The sequence below is a fragment of the Mytilus californianus genome, unplaced genomic scaffold (genome assembly GCF_021869535.1).
Source record: "Mytilus californianus isolate M0D057914Y unplaced genomic scaffold, xbMytCali1.0.p SCAF_10, whole genome shotgun sequence".
NCBI lineage: Eukaryota > Metazoa > Mollusca > Bivalvia > Mytilida > Mytilidae > Mytilus > Mytilus californianus.
The window spans coordinates 42931054-42952603 of record NW_026262582.1 but is presented as its reverse complement, the minus strand read 5'-3'; the positions used below and the strand labels follow the sequence as shown (position 1 = coordinate 42952603).

The 21550-nt window shown below is 32.8% G+C and overlaps 1 protein-coding gene across 1 annotated transcript in view; it reads left to right on the top strand.

Moving 5' to 3' along the window:
* LOC127718168 (serine-rich adhesin for platelets-like) overlaps window positions 1–21550 on the top strand; it is a 199855-nt gene that overhangs the window by 41281 nt on the left and 137024 nt on the right. Inside the window, exons 2-19 of the mRNA XM_052224135.1 lie at window positions 11–219; window positions 570–647; window positions 2691–2835; window positions 3931–4039; window positions 5154–5247; window positions 6400–6477; window positions 8517–8671; window positions 9769–9806; window positions 11240–11345; window positions 11720–11887; window positions 13037–13181; window positions 14108–14224; window positions 15520–15571; window positions 16101–17138; window positions 18589–18692; window positions 19439–19506; window positions 20376–20554; window positions 21227–21310. Coding sequence (XP_052080095.1) covers window positions 11–219; window positions 570–647; window positions 2691–2835; window positions 3931–4039; window positions 5154–5247; window positions 6400–6477; window positions 8517–8671; window positions 9769–9806; window positions 11240–11345; window positions 11720–11887; window positions 13037–13181; window positions 14108–14224; window positions 15520–15571; window positions 16101–17138; window positions 18589–18692; window positions 19439–19506; window positions 20376–20554; window positions 21227–21310 — 2967 coding nt within the window. The remainder of the gene's footprint in view (window positions 1–10; window positions 220–569; window positions 648–2690; window positions 2836–3930; window positions 4040–5153; window positions 5248–6399; window positions 6478–8516; window positions 8672–9768; window positions 9807–11239; window positions 11346–11719; window positions 11888–13036; window positions 13182–14107; window positions 14225–15519; window positions 15572–16100; window positions 17139–18588; window positions 18693–19438; window positions 19507–20375; window positions 20555–21226; window positions 21311–21550) is intronic.

Below are 21550 nucleotides of genomic sequence, written 5' to 3'. Positions count from 1 at the left end.
TATTGTACAGAAGAAATACCAGTTGAAATATCACAGGGTCAACGTACAAGACGATCAGCAGACGACAGCTTTCATCCACAGACTTATGACCTTGACCTAAAAGTTGAAGGGTCACAAGTTCATTTCCATTTAGTACGGAATGACGACATCAAGACTAATGTTCCAACTTTATCCTTGAGTCAAGGAACACTAACAGACATCTACCTACAAGAACAAAAGGTAGAATTCTGCTTTAAAATATACCACAGGGTTTTCGCTTTTGTTGCAATGGACTACGAAATGATCAATTGTACTTAATACTGGGTGTAAATAAAAGAAACACTAATTCTCCGGCGGCTATATCGGGGTAGGGGGAAAAGGGGGGGGGGAGGGGGGGGAGGGGGAGGATAAATTACGCATCACTTGATAAAGCTGGCATATTTTGATTTTTTTCAGACTCTCTCAAAGGGAGTTAACTGAGGTTATCCCATAGTATTTGATAACGTTTAATGAATATGTTGACTTAAGGAAAATTATATAAAAATCACTATTATAATATTTGTAGCTAATCTCTAGTTTAATTATTACAGGAGTCCATATTTTATCAAGATATAAAGAAAGGAGCATCGTTTGTAGTTCAACAAGACAAAAAGCAGTCAGAAAGTATGGTAAGGTCGATATTAGCAAACCAGCAATATTTTTACTTCTTTTGTATGTTTAAAAAGAATGAGGGTTCAACCCTTAAGTTCGTCAATTTATAAGTTATTTTGAAAACTCTGAATAATCGGAATACATACCATTTTTTAGCCACAAGACCTCTCCCTATAATTTCACTACAATATAGACGATCTTCAAAATCTAAATGCTCGGAATATTGAGCGTATTGGTAGATATTCATTAAAAAATGCGTGGTAAAATCTACATTTTTTTATTCCAAGAGTCTGACCTTTTACTGTATGCTTCCGAAAGGGGCTTTGCTATAAGGGCAGTACAACAAATATCACATTTGGAGAAAAAATTGTTAAATCTTGCAAAGCATTTCATTGTAATTCTATTTGATTTTTTTTAATTCTTGTGTTTTTGTTATTAACCTAAATATTTAAATACAATCTTCCGATCTTTGCATTCCTTCGTGCATTTGCCCGTCCTGTATCAGGCTAAATCTTTGGTTTAATGTAGTAAACCTTGAAAATTTGGTCACACTAAATGGAAACTTAGTGCACATGCTCATTGTGATTTGAACTTTTTTTAAATATTTTCCAAATAAGGGGCTTGGCAAAGATTTCAAGTTGCACTGGACATGATAATGAAAGAGTTCAATGGTCCTATGAGCAACTGATTTATTTAATTTATTCTAGAAATTTATAGTTTTTGAATGTGTTCATATTTAAAATTTGTAAATAATCAGTGATTTCGATATAATGAACATTGATAATATTTTGCTCTGCGAAGCATAAAATTGTATGATAAACTGGAGAAATAATCATTGAACACCCAATCTCCTATTGTTACGGTGTAAAATTACTTTCATCGCATAATCACACTTCTGTACTGTTTTTCGTACAAATATTTAAAAAAATAAAAAATGTTCATGGCATAAAAATTATCACATTCTTTAAATTTGAAACCTATCCCGGATGTTAAACGATACTTGGAAAGAGGTTGGAACTAAAAGCCAAAAAATAATTGCTTGCACCTAAGTGGGGTCAGATCCGTGTGTACCTGTAAAAAAAAAGTACATGTGTTTAGCATTCATCGATTATTGTAATTAAGCTGGTTTTTTTTCCGTTGTATTTAAATTTGTAAATCTATCCTGGATGTTAAGCGATACTTAGAAAAGGGCAATAAAAAAATGCTATATGAAAGTAATAGCTTGCACCTGTAGGGGTCATATTCGTGTGTAAAAAGAATGAACTTAGCATTCATCGTTTATAGATATTACGCAGTTTATTTTCCTTTTTGTATCAAATGGTTGATACATATAAATCTTAAACTTAGAATTTTTGCTTGACAACAAGCCATTATTTATCCCACCAGCAATTATCTATTTGTCCATCAAAGAGTTTTTGCGAATGAAACGAACACTTAAAGTTTGTGCGTCTGAAGTGCCTTTCTAGATTTACCTTTATCAAGTACACTAAAACCTCAGATTTTTAAAATCGAGGTTTTATGAGGGTCTGGATGGTTGTCCTTTATTTTTGTATTCTTTAATCTATTTTTCATATTTTTCGGCCATTATTCTCTATTTCATATATTATCACCTCTTTATTCTTTATTCTTTATTTGTTTGCCCTATTTTTCACTATTCTGTAATTTTGGGCCCTTTATTCTGCACATTTGCCCATTATTTCGGCGACGAAGGTTAAACCTGACTATACTATGCTTGGATAGCAAATCATTCGCGCTCCGCCTGTAAAGAGGAGCATAGCACATTCTTATCTGAATGCCGATTTGGGATTCAATTAATGAAGTAATATACTTGATGATTTGAAATATAATTAGATAATAAACATTCTGTGGTACATGTATTAAAAAAATCCTAAACATTACAAAAATCATTTCAAACAAAATCATTCCATGTTCACAATCCAAAGATGGTTGTACTTTAGAAAACAAAGGGACTATCGAACGTTCTTTGCACAAATAAAACCACTTAGTGCCTGATAAGATGTTAGTCCACATTTAAGAGGATTTGTTACCTTCATTTTTAGTTTGGGACTTTCAATTCCGGTGGTGACAGTTTTATCCTCCAATCACCCAAAGAAAGATTGTCTTCGTTACTTTCCGGCAGCAACACATTTGAGTTGATCAAAGAAATTAGAAATCGAACTGAGTTTGGAGATGGATTACAATCCGGTGAGTAAAATATTCCAGGTCTTTTTGTCATTTTATCGTTTATATGAAAATCTAAATGTAATAAGGGGGTACACAATACATAAGGGATTTTACTCTTTGTAAATCAACAGAACGCTTTAATCAAATGATATTAGAAAAGAGAAATCAAGCTTCTCAATAATGAAATTTGTGTGTGTCAAACTGTTATATATTCAATGAAATTATTCCTGTAAATTGTATGGTTGAAATTTTTTGATTTTTTTTGTCTTTGTCAACAGGTCAAAGAAAATATTTTGTCAAAATTTTACGAAAATTAAACGAGCTCAATCTATGTTAGTAAAAGTGTTGGATACCCCCTTAACTCTTACTTGATAGAAGCTGAAGTTGCATGAAAAGGCAAATATAATAACGTTGTTATCTACATGTCACATTTTAGGTTGAAATTATTGCATAAGATATTTCCAAAAAAAAGTAAAATAACAAAAAAATAATGAGCTCCAAGGGAAATGCAAAAAATGAAAATCCCTTATCAAATGGCAAAATCAAAAGCTCAAACACATCAAACGGACGGAATACAACTGTCATATTCCGGACTTGGTACAGGTATTTCCTTATGTAGAAAATGGTTTTATAGCTAGCTTAACCTCTCACAGTCGCATAGAATTCAAGATAAAGTTATCAAACATGAGAACAAGTTTGTTCATAGAAGTTGCTGTTTCAAAATACAACAGTACTCGAATCAATTCAGATCTTGCAATACAAAAAAAAAGTTTTCATTGGAGAGTACGTGGAAATAGTGGCTTCTATTTTTTTTTAATTTTTTTTTTATTTAGATGTAACATAAAAAAGTTAACAGGAATAAAAAAAAATAATGAGTGTATAATAGACAACAATTACTATCAACTACGACTTTGAAAAAAAAACTACTAAATATTCATGTTGTATAAAACGGCATTAATAGGCGGTGATTATGAAATTTAAAATAATTGATAGTTTACTTATATTATTTCACCTCATCATGAACATTTATACAATCATCCGATGGACATTTAACATACCCAGCAATTAGCCAGTGAATTGATGTATCCATTAACTTGTTATGTCACGTCATTGTAGATGATAGGTTTGAAAGTCTACCTGTAAGGAAACACCACCGACAGAAGAGAGCCACCGGATCGAACCAAATAGAACTTTTAATATTCTGTGACTATGCTATTTATGATTAGTAAGTAAAGTGGAAATAGAGTAATAGAATATAGGAGGTTCCCGAAGGGCGAAGACTGGCCCTCTAATTGTATGCAATTTAATTGAGTAATTATCATAAGGTTTTAACATGATTTTTTATGAGAAAAATAAGTGTAATAGTATCGATCTAACAAAAATAATGTAAACAATCTTCAAATGACTTCATTAATGATGACATAAAGACAACCTAGTTGGACGTATAAATAAATTATATATTTTGTGGGTAATTTTTGCCTTATTTTAGACTGTATTCACTGCAGCATCCTCTGCTACGTGTATGTACCACTCAATTTTTATGAGTAATGTGTAACGCCTCCTAAAACATCTATTTTCAATTATTACACATTTAAATAGTTCAAATAGTTATTAAATGTACCAGGATTATAATTTAATACGCCAGACGCGCGTTTCGCCTACATAAGACTCATCAGTGACGCTCAGATCAAAATAGTTATAAAGCCAAACAAGTACAAAGTTGAAGAGCATTGAGGACCCAAAATTCCAAAAAATTGAGCCAAATACGGCTAAGGTAATCTATTCCTGGGATAAGAAATTCCTTAGTTTTTCGAAATATTCAAATTTTTGTAACAGGAAATTTATAAAAATGACCATATAATTGATATTCATGTCAACACCGTGCTGACTACTGGGCTGGTGATACCCTCGGGGACGAAACGTCCACCAGCTAGGTCAAAGCTAGGATAAGACCAGTGTTTCCTACAAGAAAATACACCTGTAAAATGCAGTTAAAAATCGAATTGAGCTAAACATCGGAATTCTAGAATGATATTTTTTACACCATCAACAATGCCTAAAACATACATTTGGCAGAACACTTTTTTCGTTTTTATGACTTCTCATACTTTTGTATATTGTTTTAAGTTAAATATTGTGACAAAGCTTCATTTAAGGCAAATTCAGGCCATCATCGTACAACTCTTTTAATTAATAAGTTGTAAAGTCTTTTTTGTTATATAAGTATATACATAACGAGTGACTAATACAATGCAAATTACAAACAAACGAAAAACAGAATTGAACATCAGTATAATATGCGCGTTTTAAAACAACTAAACATATACATTTTGTTTTAGTTGGTACAACCAAAGTGAGGCTTCGGCACCATCTGAAAAAGAGACTGAAGCACTTACATCTGTCCGCCAATATTATGCCTTTGTTTTAAATGGGGTAAGTAAACTTTCATCAGTACAGTATAAGACATCTTCTTTTGGTGTTGTATATTTTATGTACATATCTAAAAAAAATATCGCTGTACAGCAAGATTAAATCTCTCGCCTCAAAAAAAGATCTTACTTAGTCAGAGATGTTTCTACCTTCAGGGTAAAAAAATTGTGCAAAATCCGTTTGGAAATACCATTGAAGTTCCATATAGATTCGAAAATGTGGTATGAGTGCCAATGAGACAACTCTCCATTCAAGTCACAATGTATAAAAGTTTACAATAATAGGTCAAAGTACGGCCTTCAACACTGAGCCTTGGCTAACTCCGAACAGCAAGCTATAAAGGGCTGCTAGTGTAAAACAATTCAAATAGGAAAACCAACGATCTAATCTATATGTTGTGTACAAAATGCAAGTTTGTACAAATTATAATTTGTACAGGGTTTTTGTACAAGTTATAAGTTTTTTGACACATACCTTTTTGCACCAAAAGATAAAAGTTTATCTTCTAAAATTTATAAGTTAAATGTCTTAAATTCAAACTAATAAACTTCAACCTAACATTTAGTGTCATTCTCCTTGTTCTATAACTGGAAACAAGGACACCTGAATGGTTTACATTCTATTTTTATGTTTCTCCTTATACCAAAATCATATCCATAAAAAGTCTGTTTGTGTTCTTATAATGTTTTTTGTAACAATGCACAGTATTAGACTGTGTCATGTAGTCATGGAAATATGACAGAAATATGCGAAACAAAAGACTGTGTGCTTGAATCATTCATTTGTGTTAAGCGGTTCATAAAACACTGATAACTTGTACAAAAATTATGTACAAATTATAATTTGTACAACATTACAATTTGTACACAACATACAGTATATAAAAACAAGAAAGAAGAACACCAACAATCGACAACCACTAACTAACAGGCTCCTATGTCTGATTAAAGATCGAAATAATTAATTTCTGATGTTATTGGTTACAAAGTAAGATTACACAAGCATAATTATATTACCTGTAAGTGATTCACGAAAATCTTTTCTGTTTTAAAACAACACTTGCCAACTAATTATGTTATCAAACGATGAACTTTGAATGCTATTTTAAAACGAGGTGTAAAATATCAAACATGAATATAATAATTAACATTTCAGATGGATGCTATGTATAAGAATATCCAGACGTCTGATTATACAATATCGGTCTTATTTGCTGGGATTGTTATATCGCAGGTATAGTTTTAGAAAAACAAAGCTGTGGGTTTAAGGATGTTCGCTACTCTGTTTCGAAATAACAAGCTTTTTAAATGACTGTTATAAATTGATAGTATATAAATAAAGAAACTAAAAAATCAGAAAAAGGATTTTATAAGATTTTCAAAGATGGCATTTTAAACTATACGTAATCAAATTATGGAAAGAAAAGTAGGGGTTAGTGGGCAAAATTTTAAATGGCACTAAATGGATAAAACCTGAGGATTACGAATATCTGGCAAAAATTCAAAAGCAAAAGGAGCGAACATCCTTAACTACATGTATAGATTACTGTTGTAAAATTTTTTTTCTTATTTAACTGCATGATATGCATTATTAATTTCAATGGGTGTTTTTGTAGGTTCGGATGCACCCATTTTAAAAGGGGAATTCTAACCATATGTCCCCATCCAAAAGCATTGGTCGTCAAAAAGTGGGCAAAAAGGGGGGGGGGGTTTCAAACACCCCGGATCCCTCCCCTTGATCCGACAATGTTTTGCTTTATGTTTTGCTTTATGTTTCTTCCTCACATTCTTGATTCAATGTTTTGAAATGTTTAAATCTTGAAAGAGTTGTATATGTTTTGTTCCTAAATGCTTTCCAACTTCGTTTTTATGGGTCCTTTTAACTTTTTTGATTCGATCGTCACTGAACATGTGTCTTATGTTGAAGAAACGCGCGCCTGGCATACAAAATTTAATCCTGGTATCTACGATGAGTTTATATTAACCATGATAATTTCTCTGACACCAAATATACACTGATTTTCTGAACAAAAGATTTCACCATGAACCAGAAGAAGAGAGAAGAAAGGAGAGTAAACAGTTTACAAAATAAAATAAAAAAAAAGAAAAATACAGATTTTGAAAATTCAACAGAACTAGAACTCGTAGGTAAACTGAAGCGCAATAAACATCTCCAGCTCCTTTTGTGTCACATGTACATGGCAAAACATATCATCGAAACATATCATCGAAAGTGACTTATGTGATTTTGACGATAAGTCATTTTCGATGCATCATTAAAGGCAGGACATATGGTGTTTTGAAATAATCCAAATAAAAACTCTTTTTTATGGTCAAGCTAATTGACCGTGAACCGTGACCCGTTGGAAGAAGGAGTTTTTTTTTATCGTATCTTATGAGTATTGATTTCATATTGACACTCTTAAATGTCTTCCAAACCACGGGCGGAATACATTCAACAATTACTAAATATGTTATCCTGCTCTCCAATATGCATTACCTATTTGCAGAATAAACAACTTATAAGTAATAATTTATGATTTAGCACTTCCCAATTGTATGCATAAGTGCAAAGCGATGAACAATTCGCTTTTGGAATTAAGCATGATTGTTAATATTATAGAAACCCTTCCACTTGAGTCGGTTAAGATTCTTGTTACTTGTACTGGAAGAGTTCTTATTTCGAAGTAGATAAACAACATACAGCAGAATTTTTATTTCGAAGTAAATAAAAAACGTTCAGCAGATTTCTTATTTTGAAGTAATTAAACAACGTACAGCAGAATTTTTATTTCGAAATAAATTAACAACCTTCAGCAGATTTCGTATTTTGTAGTAAATAAACAACGTATAATATAGTAAATAAACAACGTACAGCAGAATTCATATATATCGGAGTAAGTAATCAACGTGCAGCAGAATTTAAATGATATATATTAGCTGTGGTAATTTAATACCAATGCCAAACCGTTTCCTATATAGTTTCCTAAAATTAAAAAAATTTAAAAAACACAATATACCAAATGGGAGTGAGAATACGTGGAATCACTTAAAATTGGTCGAACGATGGATCACCTTAAGACCATCAGAAGATAAGTCTTTAACATACAAGTATGTGACCCTATTCCAGCCAATTCGTGTTTGGCTTAAACAAAATTATCAATCTATTTACTAATGCAAAACTAGCTATTCCCTTTTTTTGGGGTGGGTGGATCTTTGATACTTCATAGCCTTGAAGTTATAGTTAAAATCAAATTATTTTTTTCTCAACAGACCCAAGATGAGGCCCCATGGACTGAGAGTATTAAGGATACAACTGTTACACCCAACACAGTTGATTCATTACAAGGCTTGAACAAATTCTCTGATTGGATTCAAGCAAATTCATCACATTTACCGGAAAGAGACCATTCTATGTTGTTCACCAGGTATTTTATGTCAATTCATTCTTTATTCTTTCAATTTATGAATTTCACGACTGTGAAAGAGAGGAGAAATATACCAAAGGGACATTCTAACTCATAAGTCGAAAATAAACTGAGAACCCCATGGCTAAAAAAGTAAAGGACCAAAAGACAAACAATAGTACACAAAACATAACATACACAACAAAACACTGAGCAACACGAGCCCCATCAAACACTGGAGGTGACCTCAAGTGTAAGCAGATCCTGCTCTGCATGTGGCACCTGTGAAAAGTGTAGTAATTCATCCATCGAGCAGTTAGATTTATATTTTCAACCTATTTTATCAACAATACTTCTTAAACATAGATTTGACTTAACAGTTGTTTATTTTTTTCTAGTTAGATGTAAGATCATGTTACTATTGAGTCTGTTAAAACGCATATTCACATTGTCTGAGAGAATAGAAAGCAACTGGTTTTTATTTCAAAAGTGGTATCTTTCGACTTTTAATAAGGATTAGAATTTTGTATCATACTGTGAAAATGCGGAGAAGTTACAAAAATTACAGACAATTGATGTCAATATACATGTACAGTGTCTGTACCAAGTCAGGAACATGACAGTTACTAATTATTTAATTTGTTTGATGTGTTTGAGCTTTTGATTTTGCCGTTTGTTAAGGGACTTTCTGTGTTGAATTTTCCTTGAAGTTCTGTATTTTTGTTATTTTACTTGCTACAAAGAAAAAAGTTTAAAAAAGTAAGACGCTTGTGAAAACTTTATTCTGAATGTTCAAAATGTTAGTACTAACCAGTAAATAAAACTACTGAATCACATTCTTTTTTTGAATAGTATGAATTTTATAATGATTTCAAATATTGCATCAAATAAATCGAAAATGTAGGTTTGATCTACCCAATTCAGACAATTGCTATATAAAGATGAGAAAAAAAATGGTTTTATATAATTTATTTTTTGGCCAATAACAGGATCATACTGCTTTACAATGGGGTATGTGATAAATTGAAGCTCACAATATTTATAAATTATGGTACTGAAATGTAGGATAGGTAATCACTGAGTGATAATATACAATGTTTTTAATGATTTTTTTGTAGATATGACTTAACGAGAGACGGATCCAATTCAAATCTTGGTAGGTACGAGTGAAAAATATCTATATATATTATAGCAATGAGGTAGTATATTAATGGTGTCAACCCGCTGCATTTGTTTGCACCTGTCTTAAGTTATAATCCTGATATTAAGTGTTTCTAGTTTCTCGTTTTCATGTGTTTTTATATAGAATAGACCGTTGGTTTTCCTGTTTGAATAGTTTTACACTAGTCATTTCTGGGGCCCTTTATAGCTTGCTGTTCGGTGTGAGCTTAGGCTCCTTGTTGAAGGCCGTACCTTGACCTGTAAGTGTTTACTTTTACAAATTGTGACTAGGAAGGAGAGTTGTCTCATTGACACTCATATCACATCTTCTTATATCTATTATATGTTATAGCATAAGCGATATGCTAAGGTAGTCTTTTGGTGTGTTAACATGGCCGAATTACTGAAGGAATAACTTGAGTCGGAATGGCTTTATAATTCTTTTAAATTTGCGAGTAAAACATTTAAAAGGAAAATATAATTAACACAACAAAGATCCCCGTATATATAACCTTCGAATAAAATACACTAAAAATGATTTTAAGGTGATAGTTCAAGTAACACCTTAGTGATAGCACTATATCAGAAGTGTAGGAATTGACGTCGTGAGTTGGGTATATATATATATATAATACATGATGAATTTATGGAAGTTTTCAAGGGAAATGAGACTCAGATTATTGATATTTTGCCTCGCATCATTTATATGTACAGTATAATACTTTATCTTACATCCTATACATTTCAATATGATTCGTTAAAAGCAATCGCGTGGAGACCTTTTCATAACTTACAGTAAGGCATACACTCATTGTTGAAGGCCACACAACGATTTTAAAGTCGTGGTCTCAAGTGAATAGTAATCTTATTGGTTGGTTTTATGTTTAAATGAACATACATATATAAAAAATGTTATGTCGTTTGGAAAGAATGTCATATCTTGACAAAGCAGGAAAAAAAAAGGATTCATTTATTTTCGTGGGTACCAATTTTCGTGGATTGAGAAAAAGTTGCATTTTCGTGGATATTTGATTTCGTGGTTTGCCAATGTCTGCATAAACATTATAGAAAATTTGAAATTCGTTGATCATTTAAATTCGTGGTTAATCTGTACCCACGAAATCCACGAAAATTGATACCCCACGAAAAATAATGAATCCACAGTATAGAATATTAACATGTTTGATTTGAATTTTGGTGGATTCTTGTCTTAATTACTGGCAATAATGCCACATCTCAATTTTTTTTTTAGGTAAAATAAAGATAATCTACAAAAAAAAACTGTGCACCCGAAATAAAAATCAGTAAGCGGCTACTTAATACGATTTACTTAACATGTATTTTTTATAATCACATAGTTTACAAATAACATCATTGAGGGATGCATCTGCTAAAATCATTAAATGTTATAGATTTAATCTTTTATAGGACTAGCCTGGACCGGTGCAATTTGTGGTACTTTCAGTCAATCCATCGTAGAGGATGGATTTAATTTTATCATTATTACTGTAGCAACTCATGAACTAGGACACAGGTAATTTTCATATGCAGATAAACTCTGTCATTATTAGAACATAAGTTGAAAAATTGACCAATGTTTTTTTCTTCAAATATTGATCTCAATCAAAATGAACCCGATTTTTTTAGGTTAAGTCTGGTTTCATAAGAACTCGGCATGAAAACTAATTAATAATAAATTTTGTTTGTTTTCAAAGTTCATGGAATAATAAAAAGTTGCAGTATGAATAGTTTTTTGGTTCGACAGGATAATTTTAGTATTGCACGTATAAAACAGATATTTTCAAAAGCATTAGATTATGATTGTATCATTTGCTTCCACTGCAACGATGCAAAAAAAAAAAAAAACCCAAGAAACAACAATCATAACACTTGCTGTAATGTTTTTAGTCTGAGTGCCAAACATGATGGTACTTCAAACGTGTGCAGTTCGACCGATGCCTTTATTATGGCTCCATCAAGTGGTCCTCAACAAGATTCTAATAAAGCAGGGAATCCATGGATATTTTCAACGTGTTCCACAGCCTACTTCACATCACAGATAAACACTCTTGAATCGTACGTATCTTAGGGAACAACCATTTGATTTCAACATGTTCAAAAGGAGGTTATGTTTTTTTCCTAGAAAAATATTCTGATCCCGAAATTGATAAAAAGTATTGTGTTCAAGCAGATAACAAAACATATGTTCGGACTGAAAAAAACTATTCCCCATTTGAAGTTAAATGGTTGAAGAGGGGGTAGGAGCGGATGTTAATGGGTGAGACGTTGGGAACAGTTTGTCTGAAAAAAAGGGGGTTGATTTGAATAGTTAGAATCTACAGCAATATTTGTCAGAAAGTTCACAAATAAAGGCAACAGTAGTATACAGCTGCTAAATAGTCTTAATTCGATTAAGCACTTAGACAAATCCGGGTGATAAACATAAACCGAGAGAAACGCATCAACTAAAAGAGAAAAATGATGGAACGATAAAAACACTAAACTACAACATTTGCAAACGCAACGTGCACCATACACAGACACGACTGTATATAACAAAAAGTTATTGAACCTTTTATGACGATCAAATACCTTGCATGCCACTGAACCGCCCCAGTGATCTCATGGTAGCGTGTGTCACCTCAAGTGCGGGAGATCGTGGGTTCGAAACTCGGCCGGGTCAAACAGAAGACTTTAATTTGGCATCTGCTGCTTCTTCGCTTTGCACGGGGCATTAAGGAGTAGGACTAGTCGGCTTAGAGGATAATCTGCCCGAGTAAGATGGCATATATTCTTGCGAACTGTTACCTTGTGAACTAGCGCATTAAAAATCCGACTCATCGTGTCAGTCTAGTACATTTAGTTAATTTTTATATTACATTAACATTATCATCTTACGCCATTAAATGTCAATCCACGAATCTAAGGGTATCATACACTGAAAACACACTACCTTGGTAATGTCTATATGTGACTCTGTAACATGTTTATGCATACACGTTCATTTGTTTGTAAATCGTCATATTGTTTGAATTCCCGGATCACTCTTGCAAATTTCTCTTATATCACCTAATTTCAAACTGATCATAAGGTAACGTAAATTTCGGATATTTTAATCGAAGTATAGTTGATATGACTAGTACAAGAATTAAACAAAAGATGTACATGTACATGGACGAATACAGCTTTTTATGTCTTATTCATATACTTTTGTTGACGTTTTAGGTCCGGAAGTAATTGTTTGAAGACATTGGGATCCAATTTTGACCCGACGGCATTGGCGCCGTACGACCAATCATTAGCCGGACTAGTTAATGACGCCGACGCCCAATGTGTACACATTTACGGAAACAATTCATACATGAGTAGGGTATGCAATATTGTCTTTGATAAATTTTAAATGCAGACAAAAATGTTTCATTTTCGTATCAATTTACATATGAGTTTATTTTGAAGATAGTTTGCAGAGCGCGCTATTTCATTCAAAAGCTTTAGTGTAAATATAATATAATAGAAGAGAATAGAATAGAATACTTTATTAATCCAATTATGGACCCTTGAGGGTATAAAATTTCATACAATGATTACAATGATTTTTGTTACAACAATGAAATAGTAATAAAATAAAATACAACACAACACTAAAGAACACTGAATAGGTATTGCATGCACATGGAAGAGAAAGTTAATATGGGAGACAATCAATAAATATGTAAGCATTACGTTTGGTATGCAACATAAGATAAAATGCAGTTTGTCAAACTTTTATAAATGAGATACACACTTCCTCATTACATAGAAAAAATGTTGAAAATTGTATTGAATTTCTCAATTTTAATTGTTAATTAATCATTTGACTCTCCATTAACGCTCAGACACCCTCATTTTTCGAATACGAATTAAAAGAGTAATGTTGGTCTGTTTTGTTAGGTAAAACTCATACCGACTCAATTTTCAAACAGTATTAGACTATCCGTAGAGATGTTTTTCGAACCCGAAACGGGTTTACATACGTATTGATATTCATTATAATCTAATATAATCTAGCTCATAAAGAGTATGCTCTTGAATATCCACTTTCCGATGCAAAAAAGAAAAATAGCAAAAATACCGAACTCCGCGGAAAATTCTAATGGAAAGTCCCTAAGCAACTGAAAAAACCAAAAGCTCAAACACTTCAAAGAATGAATAATAACTGTCATATGCCTGACTTAGTACATACATTTACTTAGGTAGTAAATGATGGATTAATCCTGGTTTTTTAGCTAGCTAAATCTCTCACTTATTTATGTTTAGAATCTGTACAGTGGTAACTTTGAATCTATATGCAGTCTACTATGGTGCTATAATCCAGCGATTGCACGGTTTTCCGGGGTAATAGCAGGAGAAGGAACTTTGTGTGGCAACAATAAGGTATGCTTTTCACCTCCTTTCATGTTTAGGGACTGTACAATGGTAACTTTGAATCAATATGCAGTCAAATATGCTGCTATAATCCAAAGATTACACAGTTGTCTGTGGCAATAGCAGTAGAAGGTACTTTCTGCAGCTATAATGGCGTATCAAATTATAAGCCTGGTACACCTTCCTTTATCAAAAAGCAATTTCTTAAAAAGGGAAAGATATTGTTACCCTGAAGGTAAAAGAAAAAGATCGAAAAGCAATCATCTTATTTTAGCACTTTTCGTGTCTTTTTAAAGTGAAATATTTTGTGGTAAAAACAATTTTCAATTTAGATGCAGATATCTTTAATATTATTAGTTATATAATGTGCTAGTGACCTAATACGATATAGCAAAGTTCAAACCCGTAGTACATTGTAGTATGAAATTTACTGACCTCATCTATATCGTTTGCTCAATAGCACACTGTGTAACGAATTTATCTTACCGATTTATCTTAACATATTTAGACTAGTGGCTTATCAAAGTGATTTAGCCTTCAATACTTAATATCACGAAAATACTTTCATTGTTATATTCATGATATTCAAAAACAATTGCCAACAATAACACTATGTTAGCTTCAAATGTGTTTTATTTATTTCTTTCAATCGTTCATCATCAATTTCTTAGTTTGTTGAAAATAAACTCATCACAGATAACAGAATTAACATTTAATAATTGCGACAGACGCGCGTTTCGTCTACAAAAGACTTATCAGTGACGCTTGCATCAAAAAAAAGTTCAAAAGGCAAATAAGTACGAAGTTGAAGAGCATTTAGGACCAAAAATTCCTAAAAATTTGCCAGATAAAGCTAACTTATAGGTAATCTACTCCTGAGGTAGAAAACCATTCAGATATTCCTCAAACACCGTGTTATTTTTATTAAGGGACGTAACACCACTTCTTACCGTTCATAGAAATAAGTCCGCCTACTAACCCCATATGAAATATATACACGGTCTCTATTCGATTGCTTTTAACCAATCAATTTGAAAAGAATGAACAAACAACATCTAGTCCGAGGTTTTTCCGTGAAGTATCGTTTACTCACATGGAAAACCGTGTGCCATATACAAATTTAATGCATTTAAAATAAACCTTACCGTACTGTAAGTATATTTTAATTTTTGTTGTTTTTTTTTTAGCTTTGAGTATAGTATATGCGACGTTGATGCATGAGCTAAAAGCTACTTTGGTCGAGTTGTTAATCCTTTTAAAATCCTTTGTATCTGTTTTATATCTAATATTGAATGTCTTTGCAGTGGTGCGTTTCTGGTTTATGTACATCAGATAGCAATGCTCCTAGCGGAAATGGTAAGTGTAACAAGATATATTTAACTAGCTTTATGTTAGTTCGTAAAAATTAAATATCACGTGATGTCTTATAGGTATGGATGCCAATATTCATTCAACATCATTTTGGAAGGCTTTAAAAAATAAAACTTAATGATTCGTTGAAGCATCGGACAATATAAACTTCTAAGATCTACAACAATAATGAACACTGTTATCACAATCTCAAATTCATACAAGCATAAAATGCATCTTGTTAAAAAAGTAGTCTAATCTGTTAATTTAAAAGAATATTGTTACCTTTGACTGAGGAAAATTTTTCATGGCGAATAAAGCATGAAAAGCCGGAGATGCAAATCTTGTCGACGCCCCCAGTCTTCTCCTTATTTATTCGTGTATTTCCTCCAATTGTTTTCACTTGCAATGCAAACTTGTATTCTAGATGTATCGACGAGATTTAAACATAGTATAACAAACTATTGTTGTTTTTAAAGAGAAGTTTATACTTTGAGACCTGCAAGTTCACCTACTATTTTATATTTTATATCAGAAAACTGTTTATACGGCGACAAAAGAGGGCGGATATTTAGTAATCAAGACTGGACATGTGCTGACATGTACGCTATTGCACCATACAACTGTGCTGTAGTACCAGTTGACTGTTGTGCGACATGTAATCCGGAAACAACAACTGATGCGCCCTCAACTGAAACACAAACAACAACTTCTCAACCACAGACTTCAACAGAATATTTAACAACTACCGAATCAGTTACTATAAAAGAGCATCGGACAACAATTGAGTCGGTTATTACTACAGAGTCTCTGACAACAATTGAATCAGTTACAACTACAGAGCCTCTAACAACAACTGAATCGGTAACTACAACAGAGCCTATGACAACAACTCACTCTGTCACAACAACAGAGCTTATGACAACAACTGAATCGGTCACCACAAAAGAGCCTCTGACATCAACTGAATCTGTCACTACAACAGCACCACAGACAACCACTGAATCAGTAACTACAACGGAGCCTCTAACAACAACTGAATCTGTCACTACAACAGAACCGCTTACAACAACTGAATCGGTTACTACAACAGAGCCTCTGACAACACCTACTGAATTTATCACTATACCAGAACCTCTGACAACAACTGAAACGGTTACTTTAACAGAGCCTCTGACAACTTCTGAATCAATAACTACAACAGAGCCTTTGACAACTACTGAATCAATAACTACAACAGAGCCTTTGACAACTACTGAATCTATCACTATAACAGAACCTCTGACAACAACTGAATCGGTTACTACAACAGCGCCTCTGACAACTGAATCGGTTACTGCAACAAAGCCACTCACAACTACTGAATCAACTACTACAATAGAGCCTGTGACAACAACTGAATCAGTTACTACAAAAAAGCCACTGACAACTACTGAATCAGTTACCGCAACAGAGCCTCTGACAACTACTGTACCGGTTACTATAACAGAGCCTATGACAACAACTGAATCGATTACTACAACAGAGCCTGTGACAACAGCTGAATCAGTTACTACAACAACTATAGAATCAGGTACTACAAAAGAACCTCCAACAACTTTTGATTCATTTATAACAACACAGCCACAAACAACTACAAAATCAGTAACTACAACAGAACCTCTAACACCTTCAAAATCATTAACTACACACAAATCTCTAACATCAACGGAATCATTTACTACAGCAAAGCCCCTAACAACTACCGACTCAATTACGTCAAAGCAACAAACAACTACAGAATCAGTAACTACAACAGAACCTCTAACGTCTCTTGAATCACTTTCTATAACACAACATCTTACAACTACAAAAACAGTCACTACAACAGAACCTCCAACAACTCCTGAATCAGTCACTGCAACAAAGCCACCAACAACTACTGAATCGATTACTACAAATAAGCCTTTAACAACTATAAAATCAGTTATCACAACAGAACCTCCAAAAACAACTGAATCAGTTATAACAGCAATGCACCTAACAACTCCTGAATCAGTTTCTACATTAAAGCCACAGACAACTAAAATATCATTTATTACGACAGAACCGCCAACAACTCCTGAATCAGTTACAACAACAGAGCCTTTAACAATAACTGAATCAGTTACTACAACAAAGCTTCAAACAACTACGGAATCGGTTACCACAAATAAGCCTCTAACAACTATAAAAACAGAACCTCTAACATCCTCTAAGTCAGTAACTACACAAGAACCTGAATCTTTTACTACAACAAAGTCGATAACAAATACAGAATCAGTCACTACAAAGGAAGCTCCAACAACTGCTGAATCAGTTATAACAACACAGCCACAAATATCTACAAAATCCGTAACTACAAGAGAACATTTGACATCCTCTAAATCACAAACTACACAAGAACCTTTCACAACAACTGAACCAGATACTACAACAAAGCCACAAACAAGTACTGAATCAGTTATTACGACAAAGTTTCTGACAACTACCGAATCAGTTACTACAACAGAACCTCTAACAACTGCATCAGACACTACCACAGAGTTACTTACAACTACTTTAGGACCATTATCAACTTCTTCATCAGGATTGGTTGATACGTCAAGTAAGTAAATGATACAAACACGGGGGAAGATACCAAGGGGGGAACTCACAATTCCAAGCAATAGAAAGACAGAAAATATTATTTGAATGCAAAATGACAAAATAGTCCACAGAACTTTACACAGAATCGCAAAGATTGAACAACACGCACCTCACTAAAGTAAGCAGGAGAAGACTCGGGTGCTCCAGTATGACAAAAAGCAGTTATTTGATGTAAATTAATGTTTTGAAGTGTGTTATACTAACATTAAAGTTCTTCCAGTACTGCATTTCATCTAAATTTAAAATATTATTCCATGAAAGAGAACTTATAAAAAATGCACATCTTTATATATATAAATGAACTCCGAAATACAAAAAAAAACCATGCCAATTATGTTATTAACATATTCTTCCAGGACAGTTTGAAGCTTCTGTGACAATGGATAAAACTTGGAATCCAGCATATGCTAACTCCTCAAGCACAGAATATTTAGACTTACATAAAAACTTTACTAAGCAGGTAAGTTTCAAAAAGACTGTATCAGACATATACAACAATTATCCGGAAGATACTTCACTATTTCCTATACACAAAATAAACCTAGACAGCTTCTGCTGTAATTAAAATCTCGTTGTGATATTAAAGTAAACGAATTTCAATTGATTTACTGCTTCTTATAGGATGTTTTTTTGCCTTTTCAAGAGTATGATATACTTGGTGCAAAGGTGTAACTGAAAATTTTGTACGACAGACACGCGTTTCGTTTACACAACACTCATCGGTGACGCTCGAATAAAAAAACAAAAGTACGGAGTTGAAGGGCATTAAGGACATCAAATTCCTTAGGATTTTGCAAAATATAGCTAAGGTAATGTAATCCTGGGGTTCAAAAATCCTAGGTATTTCTAAAAATTGAATGTTATATCCTTGTCGCTAAATGAGCTCACGTATCTTTCCAGATGACACTGAAGGAAACACATTTCTCTTTTTCAATTGTGATGAATAGTCCAGTCTCGAAATGTTTGTTGTTAATGATTTACATCAGGTTCAATCGGCGTCAATGACGTCATTTAAAAAAATAGATTTTACGGTAACGTAATGATATTGGAAGTCGTATATATACATTGCTTTTACAAGAAATTATCCCTTTTGGTTTAAATGGATTAATTGATTTTTGATATCAAGACAAAGTTTTGTCAAATGATTTCTCTAGGAAAAAGACTTTCAGATGAGTAGGTAAAACATATGATTATTAATATTCACAGCTTACGAATATGTATGAAAATACAACAATCAGAGATGATATACAGAATTTAACAATCACTGGATTTAGGTAAGTTATGTATTACTGATATCACTGATATACCTGTATTTAGGCAAATTATACTTGATTCGTATTTTTGATACAATTGTACATAAAAATAATTTAGGCAAGTTGTACATGTCTCATTGATATATATAAATATATGTCTGACACATTTTTAATGTTCTACTTGCCTATTGTTTTCCCCTGCAATTTGGCCAGATATACCTGACACAATGTATATTTCAAATATTATACTTATAATATCTGTCACCTGTTCATATTAGTACCGTGTAGATATTGCACACGAATAGAGCTTGTTTCACATATATAATTGGTACGTTCTTAATATGAATGATGGTACATCCTTCTTTTCCTATTTTAGGATGTCACCGAATGCAATAATCTTTTATTGTCATATAACATTGATTAAAAAAAATGCAAGTGCAGCAGTATATCACATCATTCCAGAGCATCTTCGTTCGTCTCCAGGGGTGGTCGGGATTTGTGTTGCAAACATGTTTAGTTTTCTGTCCAATGTTGAACTATTGTTTGCCTGTTTGTGTTTCTCTTTTGCCATGGTGTGGTATGCCTTTCACCAATGTTAGTGTAAGTGTTTTACACCCTGATTTATCTTATTGTTTCAAAGGCGAGTGTTTTACGTATGACAAAGATTTTGATATTGTATCTAGACATAAATAATCAATAATTATCAGAACTTGTTTTTGAAAAAGTACATTATATAACAGATTCCTATGAATACATTGAATAGTATGGTTAACGTAACCATCGGTGAACTAACGTCGGTTTTCAATATAATTGATTTTTTTTTTCATTAAATTTCATTTGAATTGCATGACCTTCATGACTTTCATGACCTTCTCGTGTAATTTAACTAGGAATGGTAGTGTTATTGCGGATTATATGATAGAACTTAAACCGGGGACAACAGAATCTGAAACAACTATAACAAATATTACAAAACAAGCAGTGGAAAATATCAAATCAAACCCGTCACCTGAGTTTGACCTTATTAAGTTGATTAACACAGACAAAATTGTTGTCGAAGAAGCTATAGGTAAGCTATACGTGAGCATAAGTTTAAAATATGTACCCTTACTCTGATGTGTTTCTTTATAGATTATACTGACCACATACTAACCGAATGTTTGGTTGTAATAAAAAAGTTTATTTACTCACATGAAATAAGTAAAATAGAATTAAAATAACACTTTATAAAGTATATGGGACTGAAAAAGACCTTCACAATGAACGCTAAACGCCAAGTATTTAAAATTGAAACCAATGAAACCAGGAATGTATAATAACCGAAACACATACAGAGCTGTATAACCAAAAGGTACCATAGATTTATAGCCAAATAAATCTCATGTCAGCTATCTTCTAGGGAGAGTGAATTGGTGATACGGTGTGAATTTCTATCATTCGTGATTTATTAGAAAGATTTTCAAATGTATAAAGGATACTGTTTTGTAAATCGAACTTCTCAAAATATATTTTTTCCAAAAAATACATTTTTGTATCTATTAATTTATCCAGTAAAGTCATATACGGCCATTATACATTCACTAACAAATGCAAAGTCTCACCAAATCATATTCAATCGTTGTACCAAACATGCCATGTATACAATTTACCGAACATTTCCATTCTGATTGAATTATTTGCATATAGATGACATGATTACTATATTAATGCTAAAAGCACCAATTACTTTTCATTGCTTTAGCAAAAACCACTTATGGAATGACGTCGCAACCAGATGAGACTACTCAAAGCACAACACAGTCAGTAGAGACAACGGATAATTTAGGTATGATGTTAAAGATATTTTGTTCTGCTATGTTAAGGCTTTATATTCATTTAAGGTGACTCACCCTAAGGACCCCTGGTAGGATGTTTTAATTTTCACATATTTTGTAGATCTTTTTATGCTGAATCCAAAAATGCAAAGAAATAAGGGGGTCATTACGCTCGTTTTTCCCTCAAATGGAAGCGAAATGTGCAATTTTGACCCTATTTCCAAACATTTCCACACTTTCAACAATAACGG